Source organism: Panthera leo, chromosome B4 (genome assembly GCF_018350215.1).
Source record: "Panthera leo isolate Ple1 chromosome B4, P.leo_Ple1_pat1.1, whole genome shotgun sequence".
Lineage (NCBI taxonomy): Eukaryota > Metazoa > Chordata > Mammalia > Carnivora > Felidae > Panthera > Panthera leo.
In genome coordinates this window covers 43,284,058-43,303,830 of record NC_056685.1, presented here as the reverse complement: position 1 = coordinate 43,303,830, position 19,773 = coordinate 43,284,058, and the positions used below count along the sequence as shown (strand labels likewise).

Here is a 19,773-nt window from a genome sequence, read left to right as displayed (position 1 = left end):
CATTCATTCTTTAGTAGGGTGTTCTTTAACCTCTATGCTTTTGGAGGTTTTCTAGACTTTTTCCCGTGGTTGATTTCAAGTTTCATAGCATTGTGGTCTGAAAGTGTGCATGGTATGATTTCAATTCTTGTATACTTATGGAGGGCTGTTTTGTGACCCAGTATGTGATCTATCTTGGAGAATGTTCCATATGCACTCGAGACGAAAGTATATTCTGTTGCTTTGGGATGCAGAGTTCTAAATATATCTTTCAAGTCCATCTGATCCAATGTATTATTCAGGGCCCTTGTTTCTTAATTGATTCTGTGTCTAAATGATCTATCCATTGTTGTAAGTGGAGGATTAAAGTCCCCTGCAATTACCAAATTCTTATGAATTAGGTTGCTTATGTTTGTAATTAATTGTTTTGTATATTTGGGGGCTCCCATATTCAGCGCATAGACATTTATAATTGTTAGTTCTTCCTGATGGAATTATTATATAATGCCCTGTAATAATTATACAATGCCCTTCTTCATCTCTTGTTACAGCCTTTAATTTAAAGTCTAGTTTTTCTGATATAAGTATGGCTACTCCAGCTTTCTTTTGACTTCCAGTAGCATGATAGATAGTTCTCCATCCCCTCACTTTCAATCTGAAGGTGTTCTCAGGTCTAAAATGAGTCTCTTGTAGACAGCAAATAGATGGGTCTTGTTTTTTTATCCATTCTGATACCCTATGTCTTTTAGTTGAAGCATTTAGTCCATTTACATTCAGTGTTATTATTGAAAGATATGGGTTTTGAGTCATTGTGATATCTGTAGGTTTCATGCTTGTAGTGATGTCTCTGTACTTTGTGGTCCTTGCAACACTTCACTCACAGAGTATCCCTTAGTATCTCTTGTAGGGCTGGTTTAGTGGTGATGAATTCCTTCAGTTTTTGCTTGTTTGGGAAAACCTTTATCTTTCCTTCTATTCTGAATGACAGACTTGCTGGATAAAGGATTCTTGGCTGTGTATTTTTTTCTGTTCATCACATTGAAGATTTCCTGCCATTCCTTACTGGCCTGCTAAGTTTCAGTAGATAAGTCTGCTACTATTCTTATGTGTCTACCTTTGGATGTTAGGGCTTGTTTATCCCTAGCTGCTTTCAGAATTCTCTCTTTATCCTTGTATTTTGCCAGTTTCACTATGAAAGTCATGCAGAAGATCGATTCAAGTTATGTCTGAAGGGAGTTCTCTGTACCTCTTGAATTTCAATGCCTGTTTCCTTCCCCAGATCAGGGAAGTTCTCAGCTATGGTTTGCTCAAGTACACCTTCAGCCCCTTTCTCTCTCTTCTTCTTCTGGAATTCCTATGATACGGATATTGTTCCGTTTGATTGCATCACTTAGTTCTCTAATTCTCTCCTCATACTCCTGGATTATTTTATCTCTCTTTCTTTCAGCTTCCTCTTTTTCCATAATTTTATCTTCTAATGCACCTATTCTCTCCTCTGCCTCTTCGATCTGTGCAATGGCTGCTCCATTTTATTTGCACCTCATTTATAGCATTTTTTTAATTCCTCATGACTATTTTTTGGTCCCTTGATCTTTGTAGCAATAGATTCTCTGCTGTCCTCTATGATTTTTTCAAGGCCAGCGATTAATCTTATGACTATCATTCTAAATTCTTGTTCTGTTATATTGCTTAAATCGGTTTTGATCAATTTGTTAGCTGTCGCTACTTCCTGGAGTTTCTTTTGAGGAGAATTCTTCCGTTTCATCATTTTGGGCAGTCCAAAATGGCAAGATAGGGCAGTTTGGGTAGCTCCAAACTGCAGGGCACTTCCCCTGTGCTGTCTGGAGTAACTGGTGCTGTTGGGTGGGCCGCAGTCAGACCTGATGTCTGCCCCCAGCCCCCCGCTGTGGCCACAGTCAGACCAGTGTGTACCTTATCGCCCCCTCTTCCAGGGGCAGGACTCATTGTGGAGTGGTGTGGTCCCTGTCTGGGCTGCTTGCACACTGCCAGGCTTGTGGTGCTGCTTCAATGGGATCTGGCCAAGGGCATATTAGACGGGGTGGATCCGCAATGTGCACAAGGGCAGGAGAGGCAAGCTTAGCTAGCTTTGCCATCGGTGGTCCCCTGTGGGGGAGACCCTGCAGCACCAGGAGGGAGAAGACTCTGTTTTTTTGTTCGTCTCTTTCTTTGTTTTTTTTTTTTGTTTGTTTCTTCAACTCCACATATGAGTGAATCATATGGCATTTGTCTTTCTCTGACTTATTTCACTAGGTTATCATATCCTCTAGCTCCATCTGTGTTGTTGCAAATGGCAAGATTTCATTCTTTTGTTAGCAAGTAATATTCCATTATATATATATATATATACACACACACACACACACACACACACACACACACAGACCACTTCTTCTTTAACCACTTATCTATCAATGAATACTTGGCATGTCTCTAGAGGCAAGGTAAACAGCAAAAATGCACTACTGGGATTTTGTCAAGATAAAAATTTTCTCCACAGCAAAGGAACAATCAACAAAACTAAAAGGCAATCTATGGAATGGGATAAGATATTTGCAAACAATATATCTGATACAGGGTTAGTATTTAAAATCTATAATGAAGTTATCAAACTCAAAAAACAATTCAGCCATAAAAAAGAATGAAATCTTGCCATGTGTAATAACAGAGATGGGGCTACAGTATAATGTAAGCAAAAGAAGTCAGAGAAAGAAAATACCATAGGTTTCACTCATATGTGGAATGTAAGAAATGAAACAAATGATCAAAGGATAAAAGAGAGACAGACTCTTAACTATAAAGAGCAAACCGATGGTTAGCACAGGGGAGATAGGTGGGGGCATGGGTGAAATAGGTGAAAGGGATTAAGAGTACATTTATCACTTTTTAATCTTTTTTTTGTTTGTTTCACATTTTTATTTAAATTCTAGTCAGTTATCATATAGTGTAATAATATTTTCAGGAGCAGAACTTAGTAATTCATCACTAAATTACATACAACACCCAGTGCTCCTCACAAGTGTCCTCCTTTAGGAAGTATACTTACCATGATGAACCCTGAGTAATGCACACAATCGTTGAATCACTGTATTTACACCTGAAACTAATATAACACTGTGTGTTAACTCTACTGGAATTAAAATTAAAACTCAATAAAAATGAAAAAAAAGTTAACATTTTAATGAGGTTGAGGAGAAAAAAAATGCTGAGATTTTTGATGTTTAAGGAGTATCTTCCAATCAAGAGGAATTAAAACTTGTAAAGTACGCAAGGACTTTTCAAAAGATGTTTCCCTTTTCATTCAGTCTCATATTTTATGTAAGTGAGAAGGCACGTAAAGAATGTCACCTTATGTTGCCAACACTAGGGAATGTTCTGAAAGTGCAATCAGGCCAAGAAGTTATGTACAAAAGAAACCGCTTTTATTCTCTCAATGAGGATTCTAGAAGGAAAGCTTTTTGGGTTGCTCGGGGTTTTCGGAAAAAAGTTACAAAGGTGAGTAACACAACAGCACCCGGATACAAAGCAATTATATGTGGCAGTCTCTCCGGGTGCTCATTTTTTATAATGTTTCTTTTTGATGGGGAGCAAGAGAGAGAATCCGCAGCAGGTTCCACACTGTCAGAGCTAAGACACATTAGGGAAGGAGTGCAATTCACAAGGGAAGAGTTACGTTGCATTTTGCCTCCTGATCTTGGTGTATGTGTCCTCTTTGGCACAGATCCACTTTCTCTCCGTGTAGTGCCTAGCACTACTGGCACCGTTGTCATTCAAATAGGCACACTCTCCTCCTCCTCTAATAGGAAAACTGCAATGAAAAAGCAGAGTCGCTCAGTTGGCAGCCGGATAGTTCTTCAAAAGCACAGGGAACACAGATGAGGAAATCAGGAAACTAACATTAATTCAGCCTCTAAAATATAAGGTGCATCGCCCCGTATTCTCTCTTCGATATTAAAGATTACCCTGTGAGATACAGATCATCTCTTTTTACAGGCCGGAAAAAAAAAAAAAAACCCACAACAAGCCAACACACAAAATTCACAGAATTTCCCAGGATTCTATAACAAATGAAACGAGGATTCATAACTAAATCAGTGAAAATACAGGGTCCACGCTATTCCCACCTTCTTCCCTTTGGGAAAGAGGAGAGAGAATGCTTGTCTACTCAGCATTTAAGCAGCCTGGCTCAGACATCTGGGTCAGCATTTAGACTAGAAGTTTTTCCCCTGTACTGTTTGAAATTGCTCAGGGTGACATGATTTGCCTTTTGTTAAGACACGCTAGCCCTTAATAAATGTATTTTTCACTTCTATGGTGATGAACCATTTTCAATGGCTGAACAGTTAGCAATATATTTGCTCCTTAGACACTAGAGAATTAGATGAAGTAAACATTACTGTTTCACTATTATAAAGGGAGAAGTAAAGGTCAATCCTAAATATTTATCAAGCACCCACAATGGGCTAGGCACTGCAGATGCAACAGTGTATAAATATAAGCTCTAATTCCTAAAACTTAGTGACTGTCCGAGATCAAAAAGCTAATAGGTAAGAACCAGTTTTCAAAATTACCAATGTCTAATTCATTGCTCTTTCCACTAAATAAAGTGACATTTCCAATGCTGACTACTTTATCATCATAAAGCAACTTTTCAAAACCTCCTCATTATCTTCAGATAAGAAAACATGTAGTGAGGCTGCCTGAATCCAAGACTTCCGACATTATCCAAAATTCTTCTAGTGATATAAAGATCCAACAGATATGCAGTTGAGATTAAATGTGACAATGTTAACTGCACCTGTTCTAAACATTGTAATGATGATCTTATAAATAATAGACATTATTACCATCCCTCATAATCCCTATGTAAATGGTTGAAGACTGATGCAGCGATCAACGAAAATAGTAATTTACCTTGCATTGATATGACATTTAAAGTTAAATGGTGCCATGGTAAATATCAAAATCTCTGATTCTCATATCAACCCTGTGAAATCAATTGGGCAAGTACGACTAATTTTGTTGTGGAGTAAGCAATGGACTTAAAGATAGTGTGTAGTTTGCTCAAAGTGAAAGAGCTGGTAAATGACATAGCCGAGGCTGGAGTCAAGTTCACCACCATTCTACTGTGCCACCTATGATAGATTTTGTAGCGGTTTGAGGACGTTGCAAAACCTTTGCAGTCTACACTTTTTCACTTTGTTCCTTTATGACTAATCGCAAAATAAAAATTTTTAGAGAACACACTGGTTTCTGTGTTTGGTTTCCTGCAAAGTGAATTCAAAATATTTGCTCCTTTAAACACTAGATATGTGCACAGTATGGTACAAATATTGCCACCATATTTTTCAGAACTCACCATCTGGTCCATTCAGTGCCATTTATCCATTTCCATGGTTGGCCTTCTTCTCTGCTGAGCCCAATCCAGTGGTCAGAGGGGCCTTTATACCGCAACAGGAAATCCTTTCAGAAAACAAAGATGATATGCATTAACCCGACATTATCTGGCCTCTCCCAGAAGAAATGTTTCTTCTATGCTATCTTCTCAACTGCTCTCACAATTTTCTTCTTTTTAATTTTGTATTGTTTGATAATACATACAGAATAGATATGCTACAGTAGCACACACAAATGAATATTAAAACGGAGAGAAATTGCTGATAACTTGTTTGCTTTTAATTCAGCATAGTGCCACTTTGTCTTACTATTTCATAATTTGTTTATCTATTCTATTATTGATTTCCACTAGTATTATTTCAAGTTTGAAGCTATTATGAATGCTTTCATGGCATTCGTGGCCCCTGTCCTCCTGTCCTGGAATGAATGATTAGGCCACAGTAACGGTTATTGTCAATTTTACCAAATGACACCTAATTATTTTCTGATTCTATAATTGTAACAAATCGTATTCATACCAGCATTGTAGTTTTCCACGTTACACATCTCTGTCAACAGGCAGAGTGTCTTTTTATGATTACGAGTATTAATTTCTATATAATTCAATGTATCATTTTCCTTTACGATTAGTGGACTTCTCGGGGAAATCTTTACTCTTTGAAGATGACATTTATTTTGACTTCTCCATTTTTAGTTCCTTGACGTGTACAGTTGGGATACTGACTTCAAGTATTTATTTATTTTTTTCTTTAAGGGATGCATTTACAGTTATAAATTTCCCACTTAGTATTGCTTCTGCTGCATACCATAGGTTTCGGTATGTTACAAAACACTTATGTTTTGCATGTTTTCGTTTCATTTGTTTCAATTCTAGTTTCCCCCTGTGATTTCTTTTTTGCTCACTGAATGTTTAACAGTGGGCTGTTTAATTTCTATGTATTTGTGAATTTTCCAATTTTCCTTCTGTTGTTGATTTCTAGTTTCATTCCATTGTGTTTACAAAAGGAACTTTGCATGATTTCAATCTTTTCAAACTTACTAACTTGTTTTGTGGCCTATCATATGAACTATCCAGAAAAATGTTCCACACACACATGAGAAGAATACGTACTCTGCTATTGTTGGGAGGTGTTCTCTGCAGGTCTTTTAGGTCAAATTGGTTTGCAGTACTGTTTAAGACTTGTATGTCCTCATTGTTCCTTTGTCTGGTTGTTCTATCCATTATTGAAAGTGGAATCATGAAGTCTTCAAATATTATTATAGAACTATCTATTTCTCATTTCAATTCTATCAATTGTTCCTTCATATATTTTGGTGCTGTGGGTACACTATGTTCATAATGGTTATATCTCCTTGCTATAACAAAATTTTTATCAAGATATAATATTCCTTGTTTCTTGTAAACTTTTTTGCTTTTATCTGTTTTGTCCAACAAAAATATAGTCACACAGCTCTATTTTGGTTACTGTTTGCATGCCATATCTTTTTCCAGCCTTTTACTTTAAACTTCTTTGAGTCCTTAGATCTATGGTGAGTCTCTAATAGCATATAGATGGATCTTGTTTTTTTTTTAGCCAACTGCCAGTCTCTGCTTTTTAATCAGATAGTTTCATCCATTTACATTTAATGTGATTATCATTAAAAGACTTAGTTCTACCATTTATTTATTTTTTATATGTCTTATATGTTTTTTATTCTCTAATTCCTCTACTATTGTGATTTTTATTTAATTGAGTTTTTGTAAGTACCATTTTTATTCCCTCCTTCTTTTACTGTATATATTTTAGTAATTTTATTAGTGGTTACCTTGGGGATTGCCATTAACATTTTAAACTTATAACAACATAGTTTACAATATGAACTTGGTTATAATGGCAAATGAACATTTTGCCCCATCTCCAACCCTCTCTTCATAATATTGTCATAGACTATATATGTATATGCTATATACCCATTAACATAGATTTATAATTATTGTATTATGAATTCACCTGTTAAATCATATATGAAAGGAGATAAGTTACAAAGTAAACCAAAAGTATATTAATTCTGGCTTTTATATTGATCTATGTGGTTACTTTTATGAGTGTTGTTTCTTCCTTTGGCTCTGAGTTACTATCTAATGCACTTTAATTTCAGCCTTTATCATTGTTTATAGGATGGGTCTACTGATAAGAAACTCACTTAGCTGCTGTTCTTTTAGAAGTACCTTAAATTTTTTCCCATTACTAAAGATAGTTTGGACACATACAGAATTCTAGACTGGCAGGGTTTTTTTTAGAATTTAAAATACGTCATTCCACTGTTTTCTGGATTCTATGGTATCTCAGGATAAATCAACTGTTAATTTTATTGAGGATCCTAGGTACATGACTAGTCCCTTCTCTTGCTGCTTTCAAACTTCTCTCTTTAGGCTTTGATAACTTGACTCTAATTTTAGCCTTCATGTAGTTTTCTTTGAATTTATCCTGCTTGGAGTTTGTTGAGATTCTTGGACATGTATATTCATCTTTTTCCTCAACTTTGGGAAGTTTCTGTCCATTATTTCTTTACATATTTCTTCTACTTCTTTTTCTCTTTTCCGTCTAGGATTCCCACAATGTATATGTTGGTTTGCTTGGCGGTATACTACACTTCCTTCAGGATGTTTGTTTTTATTTTTAAATTTTCTTTCTATTGCTAGAGAGGATACTTTCAACTTTCTTATCTTCAAGTTTGCTGACTCTTTCTTCTTCCTGTTCAAATATTCTTTTGACTCCTCTAGTGAGTTTTTCATTTCAATTATTATACTTTTCAGGTCCAGAATTTCTATTTGGTTCCTTTTAATAATTTCTACCACTTTATTGATATTCTTACTTTATTTACATATCATTCTTCCTGATTTCTTTTACTTTTTTGGTGTATGGTTTCCCTTAGCTCATTGAACATATTTAATACAATAGATTTAACATCTTTGACTATATTTCAAATGTCTGGACTCCCTCACGGATGGTTTCTGTCAGATATTTCTTCCTGCGAATAAGCTATGCCTTCCTATTCCTTTATATGTTTTGTAATTTCTTTGTTAAAAACTGGACATTATGAATACTTTATTGTGTTAACTCTGGGAATATACTTCTTTTCTTCAGTGATTGTTGAATTTCGATTACTGAGATTCAGAGCCACCTGGTTGTGACTTTTCCAAACAATTTTTGCAAAATGTGCATTACCTACCGTGTGTGGTCACTGAAATTTCTATTCTGTTATTTTTATGGTCAGCCAGTTAACTGCCACAGGTTTTCTTAAATGTCTAGCTCCCAAAAGGGGTGGGGGGGGGGGGTGGGAAACAAATACTGTTTCTTTAAATGCTCTGAAAATCACTTCATTCGGTAGGAGTTGAATGAAAAATGGCAGCCCACCTCTGTGTCTGTCCCTCAGCAAAGAAAAGCAGCAATAAAAAATAACACCACAAAACCACAATATTTGAAGCACAATGTTCTTATTCACCATCCTGGCTCCAGCAAGCTTTACCAGGAACGTGGCCAGGAGTCCCCATGGCTGTAGAACATGATGGTGTATGGGGAATGGTAACCACTGAGTGGGAAGGCTGAAATTCATGGAGATTAACTGAAATTTACTAACCTCTTCATTAAGTTATCCCTTGGATGCTGCAAGACTCCAGAGCTCCAGATTCGTTGAGAGTTTCTGCCAGTCCAATAGGTGTTTAGGTGTAGGTACAGATTTCAAAGCTTCCTACTCTGCCATCTTCTCTGACATCACTCCTGCCTGATTTATTTTGAAGCAATGTTAACTTCATGCAGATTTAAAATGATGTTTCCCTCTTTAATTTTCTAATTCTGTTTGCACAGTTCTTGTTCATTAGTCAGAGAAAGCACTGTCTTGCTCTCTGGCCACTTTCCTGCTATGAATGTTAAGGTAACTGTAGATGATCTGCTGCAGAATGTAGCACCTGCTGGTTTTCTCTCCTTATGTTAAAAAAATCAATGTCTAGGCAAGTGTCTAAACCTGCACCTTAGACATTCTCACATAGAATTACGTAGTGTATTGGTGGGGCACATTATTTTATTCTAGACAGAACTATTTTCTTACCAGTTCCTGGAGGGTTTCAATCTGAACAAGATCAGCACCGTGTGAGACACAAAACCTCTGGCTGAATGTCCAATTTTTGATGTCATCAGAAAAATAGAAACACTTTCTTTGGAAACCAATCCAGTTTTCTGGGCATGCAGCTTCAAGGCACTCTGGCGGGATTTGATGGAATTTTCTTCTAGTTACTAAAAATAAAAACAACTTACTTTTATATGTTCCTATATGTACATTATCAAGTGCTTTCTAATACACTTTTCCATAGTTGTGTGATAGGCTAAATATATGATCCTTATTTTTCAAACAAGGAATATGATTCTGCAAGTCATTGCATATATTACACAGCAAATGTCAAAGCTGAGATTCAAACTAATGCCTTAGTTAGTGGATGAGTTGAATAAAGAATTACTAATGTCTTAAAATCTGGACTATAGACCTGCCTACTTAGATTTCAACAATGCTACCTTTCTTAAAATACTAGGCACATCAGTAACATTTTACCAGCCTTAGAGAACAGATAGTTCAAGAGCTCTAGACGCCTTCCTAAATAAAATGAGGGACAGGGCATAGATACCTTTTGTGAATAAAGTTTCTGGAAATGAAATGGTCGGATAGATGTGTAAAGAGTCCCATGATGATGAAAGAAGTGGGTTTACCCTGCGTGTCCTTCTACTAAAGAACTTCCTTCAACTAAGGAAGTTTTGTGATGCTTTCTCTATTTTGAAGCTGATAGTACTCCATGGGGTAAGCTTTTCTGATACACTTCCCATATAACCAGGAGAGATGCTCTCTAAAGGTGAGATTAAAAAGAAGAAAAGTCTCTCCAGGTGGCCTTTACTGATTTGCTAGTAGGTGAGGCTTTTATTTCTATAACCATTTTCTCTAAGTAACCTCACAGCTTCTTTCTTAAATAAGTAATGTTAATTTAAATCTCTGTAGCTTTATTTTTGCTTCATCGATGTATAAGAGATTTTCTTTTTGGTAACAGAATGGCAAGAATAGATCATTCTCTGTGGAATCATAAAAATATTAAAAAAGAAATACGGATCACCTGGAACATGGGAGAGTCCAAAGTAAAATAAAATCTTTGTCCCCAACTTTCAAACTAGACAAGAGACTGCTGCGTATGTTGACCAATTTCAAACGAGTCTCCCCTCTTCGTCTTTGTTTTGCAAAGTTCAAGTTTAGGCAGAGAAAGTGATAAGCAATCACTCTACTCGGGGTTTCTGTCCGGAGGTAATCCTGAGCAACTGTCGCACTGAGAAATCTTTAAACCGAGGATGACCACGGTGGATTATTACTTGTTTTATCTTTTCTTTATCTGTAAGCTTCTAACATTTCCATTAAAGATGGTAATGGTGATAGTGATACCGATTATGATAACAAAATAGCAGCAAACAGTTTTTGAAGATTTTATTTTTTATTAGGTGTATCCAGTTATTTAATGCATCAAATTATCTAATCCTGATTATATTTCAATACACGAAATTTACAATTACTTACTCCATTACCTTTCCATTTTAGAGTTAAAGGTAAATTCCATGTGTCTTGTCTATTAGTGGCCTTTTGCAACCCAGATATTTAAAAGCAAAGAAAGAAAAATACCATATGATTTCACTCATATGTGGAATTTAAGAAACAAAACCAAAGGAACAAAAGAAAGGTAAAGAGACGAACAAAAAGCAGATTCATTTTTTTTTTAATTTTTTTTTAACGTTTTTATTTATTTTTGAGACAGAGAGAGACAGAGCATGAACGGGGGAGGGGCAGAGAGAGAGGGAGACACAGAATCGGAAGCAGGCTCCAGGCTCTGAGCCATTAGCCCAGAGCCCGACGCGGGGCTGGAACTCACAGACTGTGAGATCGTGACCTGAGCCGAAGTCGGACGCTTAACCGACTGAGCCACCCAGGTGCCCCACAGATTCATTTTTTAATGCTCCTTTATTTATTCTGAGGGAGAGCGTGTTTACACGTGTATGTGCAGGGAGGGGCAGAGAGAGGGAGAGAGAGGATCCCAAGCTGGCTCTGTGGACATGGGGCTCGATCTCACGAACCGTGAGCTCATGACCTGAACCAAAATCAAGAGTCAGACACTTAACTGACTGAGCCACCCATGTGCTCCCCAAAAATAGACGCTTAACTATAGGGAACAGATGGTTACCAGAGGGGAGGTGAGTGAGGACATGGGTGAAATAAGTGAAAGGGATTAAGAGTATATCTTGGAGGGCCTGGGTAGCTCAGTCGGTTGAGCGGCCCACCTTGGCTCAGTTCATGATCTCATGGTGCATGAGTTCGAGGCCCACATCCTGCTCTGTGCTGATACCTCACAGCCTGGAGCCTGCTTCAGATTCTGTGTCTCCCTCTCTCTCTGCCTCTCCCCTGCTCATGCTCTGTCTGAACATTAAAAAAAAAAAAAATTTTTTTTAACGTTTATTTATTTTTGAGACAGAGAGAGACACAGCATGAATGGGAGAGGGGCAGAGAGAGAGGGAGACACAGAATCAGAAGCAGGCTCCAGGCTCTGAGCCATCAGCCCAGAGCCCGACGCGGGGCTCGAACTTGCGGACCGCGAGATCGTGCCCTGAGCTGAAGTCGGACGCTTAACCGACTGAGCCACCCAGGTGCCGCAAAAAAAAAATTTTTTAAGAGTGTACTTAGTTTGACAAGTACTGAGTAATTACAGAAATGTTGAATCACTCTATTGTACACCTGAAATTAATATAACACAGTATCTTAACTATACTGGGATTAAAATAAAAATTAAAAATAAATTAATAAAAGCAGACTTGTTTTCAGCTAACAGAGTCTGTATAATCTCTTACTGACACCAGAGGGCAGTCACAGATTTCAAAACGTCTGGTATGACTGAATAATAGCAAAATTCACAGTCCAAGGTAGGGCAGTATTAAGTTGTTTTACCCATCAACCATGCTGAGTGGTTTGGATCACAGGGCTCAAAATTAGTTTTCTGTCAAAATAATATGAGAAATTTAAAAACAAATAAAAGTGCAGTAGTCTACATAGGATTGAAAAATTAGTCCCTCACCTATCAGCCATAGTGGCTATACAGAACATGCAGAAGAAAACCAGAGCAGAAAATGATTTAAAAAAAAAAAAATCTTTATATACTTTATTTACTGGTTTATATACTTTATTTATATTAACTTATTAATGCTCATAACAGCCTTATGAAGTGGTTTGATTTATCATCCCTATTTCACAGATGAAGAAATTAGGAATAGACATTTAATTTTCTGAAAGTTCCACAGCTCACAAGTGCAGATTTGGGATTTGAACTCAGATAGTTTGGTGGTGAAAATGTGGATGTGCCTTATCACTAGACTACACCACTTTTCTAACTTTTAGAAGGAAAAATCCCTATCCAAAATTATAGTATGGATAGTATGATTAGAGAAGTTGGAAAACTGGAAGTGAAGTCGCGTATTTAAGATTATATTCAAAAGGATAAAAATATTAGAAATCTATACAATCAGTGATCATTTATGGAACACTTATTCTGTACTAAGCTAGGGACTAACGATATAGGAAAAAAATAGTATTTTTCCCTCAAGTTGCTCACCACAAACGTAAAAAATGCACATATAAATTAATAATTATAACCATCAGATAACAAATGCTATGAGAACTCAGGGATGCAATCAATATTAATATATTATTCCTGAAAAATGGAAGCACTTTATAAATTTGTCTGAACGTATACCTGCTTTAAAAGGAAGTCAATTCTAATGGAGCCAAAATAATTAGTCAGAGTCCTGCCTGTGCCATAGATGAAATACATGACTTTGGGACAATTATTCAACCATTTCTGATTTTCATCACATTTATGGTGGATTCACATGATTCTATGAAATTTTAAATTTTTTACCAACATGCAGAGTCCGCTACCGTGTTTTAACTGAAAAAAATTTGAGTTTTCTAACAAGTAGCAGTAGTCATCGTCTACCAGCTGTGCTCCAGACATTGTCCAAGTTCAATCATACACAAATTTACTTCATTATTTCAACAACAGTAAGCAAACTGAAGCACCGAGAGGGTGTTAGAGCTGTCCAAGTTTACAAAGCTGCACAGACGAGAGAGCTAGAATTCAAACCCAAGCCATCTAAATCCAGAATCTGTACTCATATTTGTGCTTTTAAACTCTGTACTCTGATCGACCTATGAAGGACTAAGAAGTAGGTAATTAGGTGCGATGAGGATGAGAAAAGACATAAAAATGGAGGCGGACGTGAACGTAGTACTTTAACCAATTATTACCTGCGTGTGAATTGCATCACGGATTTTGTTTTATGTTACTCAAGGGCATAATTTTCTGTATTGTTCTGCTAACGCCAGGGCTTATCAGGGAGTCTGACCTTCTGTGAACCATCACTGTCTCCTGGGGCATGTAAGTTTGACAAGGCTATGATTCAACAGTAGACCTTTCACTGAGAAAATGAATGAATAACTTTCTTTGGCGGACTGCTCTTCTATCACAGTAATTCTCAAATATTCTTTGCAGTCAGAAGGAGAAAACAGTGGAAGGCAGCATGCACTTGCATACTTCCCTCAAAAGTATCTCCCCATCCCCAGGAGTAGAGGGCAGTACGATGGCGAACTGGGAAACCCCAAGTTCTTGTTCCTCCACAAGAACAACTTAAAAAATAAAAACAAACCAAAAAAAGCCCAAGAAATTAGCTGACTGAAACTGGTAAGACCTCGGGAAAACAAAGGTTTATAAAAGTCTACACAAATCAAGCCAACACCCAATCAATAAAGGCCATCTTCAAAATGGTAGGAAAACGTGTTTTCTTCTCATGCATGGAATACCTTCTGACTAGTGCAGCGGCAGTTTGGGCCTAAAGTAGAAGGCAGCCCCGTCCCCTGTTCCTTCTCTCAAAATGGAGGGAGCAGGACAGACATTTCTCTTACTAAAAAGGAAAAATTTCAGAAGGACTTAATATCAGATTTGAGCAGCAGAAGAAAGATTCAGGGAAGTTACCAGTAGGACAACTGAAATTATCAAGTAGGAGGAGCGGACAAAAAAAAGAATGAAGAAAATGAACAGAGCTTAAGGCACTTGTTGGATGCCATGAAGCAAACCCACATATGCATCACAGGGGTCTCAGAAGAAGTAGGGAGACAAAGAGTGGCAGAGAGATTACTGGAGAAAGTAATGGCTGTAAACTTCCCAAATGTGATGAAATACATGATCTAAACATTCAAAAACTCAGCCAATGCCCAGTAGGATAAATACGCCCAAACCTCACCCTGAGACAAATCCTAATAAATTGTCAGGTCAAAGACAGAGACAGAGTTTCATTTCCGTGGGGCTTTCTTACTAAGTTTCCACAAATGAAACTTGAGTTGGAAGGGATTTATGCTACTTTCTGTCCTGGACCTTAAAAGACTGAGCAGCCCTCCTCATTGTACCCTATTCCTTTCTTTCAGGAAACCCAGCCTTGATGGTGGCACCTTACAGAAGCCAATGATATCTTAAGAGAATGATGGAAAATAGCAGCCCCACGGTCTTATTCACTCACGACAGCATTGAGAGGTCAAAGAAGTCTCTATTTTTTAAGCCACCATGGTTTTGTGGTCCTCTATTTTTTGAATATTATCTCAGCCTAGATCCTATTAATACATTGTTTAAAAATTACTGTGGGTGCCTAGGGAGGTCAGTCAGTTTAAGCATCTGACTTCAGCTCAGGTCATGATCTCACGGTTCAGAAATTCGAGCCCCAAGTCAGGCTCCGTGCTGACAGCTCAGAGCCTGGAGCCTGCTTCAGATTCTGTGTCTCCCTCTCTCTCTGCCCCTCCCCTGCTCACGCTCTGTCTCTGTCCCTCAAAAAAGTCAACATTAAAGAAAATTACTGAATTCTTGGCAAATATTCAAGCACAAATGCAATTTCATGAATCAAACACATCAGTTTCTACAGCTCTCTTTGGATGCGTCCTCCATCAGGACCTACACACAAGATCTTTGAAGTAATTTTAATTGAAAATGTAATTTCAATTATATTGTATGTCTGAAACTTACATAATGTTTTATGCCAACTATAGCTCTTTTTTGATATATCCTTAACCTAAGAAAATTTTTAAAAAGAAAATGTAATTTGAGAGTAAATTTATATATAAATATATTAAATATATAAATATATATTTGTAAGTAAATATTTATACATATATAATATATATATAAATGTATACATATATATAGTAAGACTACTTGATAAAAGGCCTAGCAATAATATAAATTAAAGCACAATATAACTGGCAATTGGGTTCTACCTTCTGCAAACTCTGAGCATTCTATTAAGTTTGTAATAATGTGACCTTTATATTACACAACTAAAATCTTAGACCCCACTTACAAGGTTATTGGAATTTAACTCAACTGGTGAAATGAAAAAAAAAAAAAAACAACTTAGGAACTGTAAAGAACAGAGAAATCATCAATAACTCCTCTCTTCTTTTGGAAAGTGGACTTCTCTAGATGAACAAAGATTACAAATTACTTACCTACAACATATATAATTATTCCACTCAATATAAGTATGAAACATGTGATGATGAAGGAAAAGGCTCTATTTGGTTTAACTTTAGTAGAATGCTTTTTTGAAGGCAGGTAATCTGGAAAAAACATAATGAAAAACACGTTTTTGTTTTAGGTTTTTTTTTTTTTTTTTTTTTCCCACGTTAACTGCAGAACAGACGTCAGACTGCTAGAAGCATTAACCGTCAAAATGTTACTTCCTCTTCATTCCTTTTCACTACAGGGGACAACTGGCCTGTCGTTTTATGAATGTACAATTTTGTCTCTGGAGTTTACTTACTCACAGAAGAACTGATCTTAGTGCACAAGCCATGAAGTGGCTTTGCACCTGTCCCCCAAAACTAAATACAAATCTTATTCTATTTCCAGATCCAGCTACTAATTTAACAGAAATGTAAGAGAGGGAGAATCATGTTAATTAAATGACAGGAACGAAATCAACAAACTTGAGACTGTTGTAAATTCTACATGATAAATTATCTTGAAACTTAAAAAAACACGGAAAGCACATTTTAAAAAGCAATCACGGGGGTATCTTTTCATTAAAAGGGACTTAAAAGTCTTTCTATTTAAGTCAAAATTAAAGTGAGAAAATGATTCTCATAAAAGTCAATTTAGTGTTATTCCTAAAGACTGACTAGAGGGCTTCTGAGATGGGTGGCAAGCTTCTTTATCTGACAAAGATAGTATTTTTTTTTTTTTTTTATTGAGAGAGAGAGAGAGGGAGGGAGAGAGAGAGTGTGTGAGCAGAGATGGGGCAGAGGGAGAGGGAGAGAGAGAATCCCAAGCAGGCTCCACACCCAGCATGGATTGTGAGATCATGATCTGAGCCAAAATCAAGAGTCAGCTGCCCAACCAAATGAGCCACCCAGGCACCCCAGACAAAGATAGCATTTAACAAGGATGCTCACCTTAGAATAATTCATTAAGCTGTATATGTGTTTTGTACACTTTTCTATATTTGTGTTGTATCTCAAAAGATCCTATGTTATCTAAAACCTGCTGTAAATGTTTTTTTTTAAAATGTTTATTTTTGAGAGAGACACCATGAGCAGAGGAGGGGCACAGAGAGAGGGGGACAGAGGATCCGAAGCAGGCTCTGTGCTGACAGCAGAGAGCCCGATGGAGGGCCTGAACTCGCGAACCATGAAAACATGACCTGAGCCAAAGTCAGACACTTAACTGACTGAGCCACCCAGGTGCCCCTAAACCCTCTTGTAAAATTTCCTGTTGGAACCCTCTTCAGAGTCCATCACGTGGCCACCATACACACTTTTAGCTACTTCTTTTAAAGACTTTCTTGATGAAACAGGCATATTTTCCTGTAACATTCTATCCACACTAGAAAGTTTCTCGTTAATGTTTCCCAGAACGATCAATGGTTGATGCACACCCAGGAAAGATCTGAATAACACTACAAAGGATCCAAACACCGAGCCGACATTGGAATTAGAGCCCACAGAATGCTGAACCAAGCCAGAGTAATTGCCGGCTAAAACCAAAAATATCAATACACCCCAAAATTTAAACAAAATCAAAAGTCTCGTAACAAAATGTTCATTCAAAATGTCCAGATGCCGTGAAAATTTCAACGAACGTGGCCAAAGACAGTCAACGGAAGCCAATGCTGCGATGACAAGATGTTGGAATTATCTAACATATACTTTAAAGCAGCTCTTATGGAAATATGCAAAAATCCCAAAGGAATAAAGAAATAAATGAAGTCACTCAACAAGGATTAGACATCGTCTTCTCCTCATATGAACTGCCTTTTCTCTAAGTCGAGGACAACTTTTATCAAAGACAAAAGAAATTTTTTTCATTCCTAAATTATGCCACTTCGATTTTCTGCAGCTGGTCCAAAACGGTTTTTTTTCCCCCACTTACTAAGTCATCACATAAAGCCTTGAATACAAGTGGTTTTTTACAGTTTCAAGCTTTGTATAAATGTATAATATATATAATATATATATAATGTATAATATATATAATATATAACGTATCTCATATAATATATATGAGATTATATGTGTGTATATACATTATTTTCTTCTTACTGTGCCTCCAATTTTAGATAATTCCATTTGAATGCTGTACTGTTTTTCCTTTGCCTTCTGTTTACTTTTTTTACTTGCTAAAAAACTCCATACTGTTTGCCTTTTCTTTGCTTTTTATTTCTATCTTTCCTATGTATGAGCTTCCATTGTAGATTTCCACCTCATTTTATTTATTTGTTTGTTTATTTATTTATTTTTAGAGAGAGAGAGAGAGAGACAGTGAGTAGAGGGAGAGAGAAAGAATCCAAAACAAGCTCCCTGCTGGGCATGGAGCCCTACATGGGGCTCAAACTCACCACCCTCAGATCATGCCCTGAGCCAAAATAAAGAGTCGGACGCTTAACTGACTGAGCCACCCAGGCGCCCTTATTTTCTACCTTATTTACCAATGATAATACCCTGCATCTGTATGACACTTTAAAATTCGCATTGTTCTTTTCAGTGAAATTCACTGTTATTAACATTTACTAAGTTTTAACCTCGTAATTTAATTTTTAATTCCATTTTCTTACGTTTGAATTTTTACTATTTGTGAACTGATATTTATTAATAAAATATGACTGTATATGTCAGTGAGATTCATTGTTACAAGGTTTATCCTCTGTCATCAATGTAACCGGACTCGACTCTCTGACATCTTTCCTTAACAGTTCTCCCTCCTCACTTGTTGGCGCAAGTGTACCCAAGTAGCTGCATATTTTTATACCAATCGTAAACCTGCAATTTATAACCTCTAGCATTCCATCTCTCAGCCTTGAAAACTCTCTCCAAAAGACTGTCTTCCCTGTGCAGAAACCAGAACCGCATTACTGCTCTTATCTTACCGCCCCAATTCCCACAGTCACTGCATACAGACCAGCTTCTTACTTGGGTTTCTCAGCAATTCCACCGGCACACAGGCTTTCTCCACACAATTGCTATCACGCATTTTGCCCCTACATCGCAGACAGCTAACAAGTGGCTTCAGATCGCTTCCAAGCCAAGAGAACAACCTCTCCTTTCGGTTTAGAACTTCCTCATTTACACACCCGCCTCACAAAAAGACAGGGGACCACATGAGTCAGAAAGCAGCTTGCCTTCAGAGAAGGTGGGTGCTTAGCAAAAATTTCTTTTCTTTTCTTTCTTTTTTTTTCTGCAAAAATTTCTTTAAAACTCGGTCACGGGAACAGTCAAATTTGTTAATGCTTGAGCATTACCAGAAGTATTGCTGTGAGGATGGAGGAGGTGATTCTCAGGGGCAGTAAATATGACGCACATAAAAAAGCAAGGGCAATCCTAATCTCCAATTAAAACCTATTCTCAAGAGTTCATTCTCCCTTTAAAAAAATTTTTTTTAAATCCAGAATCTTTGCTGGTCTTCCAGTTAACCCTGAAAACTCTCCAATACCTTAAAAGACGTTTGCTCCAATGCCCTCAAAGAGGTGTTTCTGGTTTGTTTTTTGTTTTTTTTTTTTTTAATCGGCCCCTTCTGGTTCTCAGTGTAAGCTTGGGGTCTCTCAGCTTGTAATACCATCGGCAGAGTAAATATGAATTGTCAAGCTGGCCCTTTTTGTATTTTTTCACGATTTTGTCGTCAAAGGGGACAGAAAGTAAACTTTGATAGGTTTCACACTATACTGGAGTTCCTACATAGGTGGCACAATTAAAAACATCAGTTTTACTATTATTATCATGGCATGATAA

General features: G+C 37.1%; 1 protein-coding gene across 2 annotated transcripts; it reads right to left on the bottom strand.

Annotated features, from left to right (window-relative positions):
* Positions 1–3,397: 3,397 nt before the first annotated feature.
* CLEC2D (C-type lectin domain family 2 member D) lies at positions 3,398–19,111 on the bottom strand. Of its 2 annotated transcripts, XM_042945770.1 has the most exons (5): positions 18,958–19,111; positions 16,000–16,110; positions 9,484–9,668; positions 5,357–5,460; positions 3,398–3,805 (listed from the first exon to the last, which is right to left on the bottom strand). In XM_042945770.1, exons 1-5 carry the CDS (start codon positions 19,016–19,018, stop codon positions 3,667–3,669), a joined length of 600 nt encoding a protein of 199 aa, XP_042801704.1. In that variant the 5' UTR covers positions 19,019–19,111; the 3' UTR covers positions 3,398–3,666. The 2 variants fall into 2 exon arrangements, with proteins under 2 accessions (XP_042801704.1, XP_042801705.1); XM_042945771.1 differs by lacking the exon at positions 16,000–16,110.
* Positions 19,112–19,773: the final 662 nt, after the last annotated feature.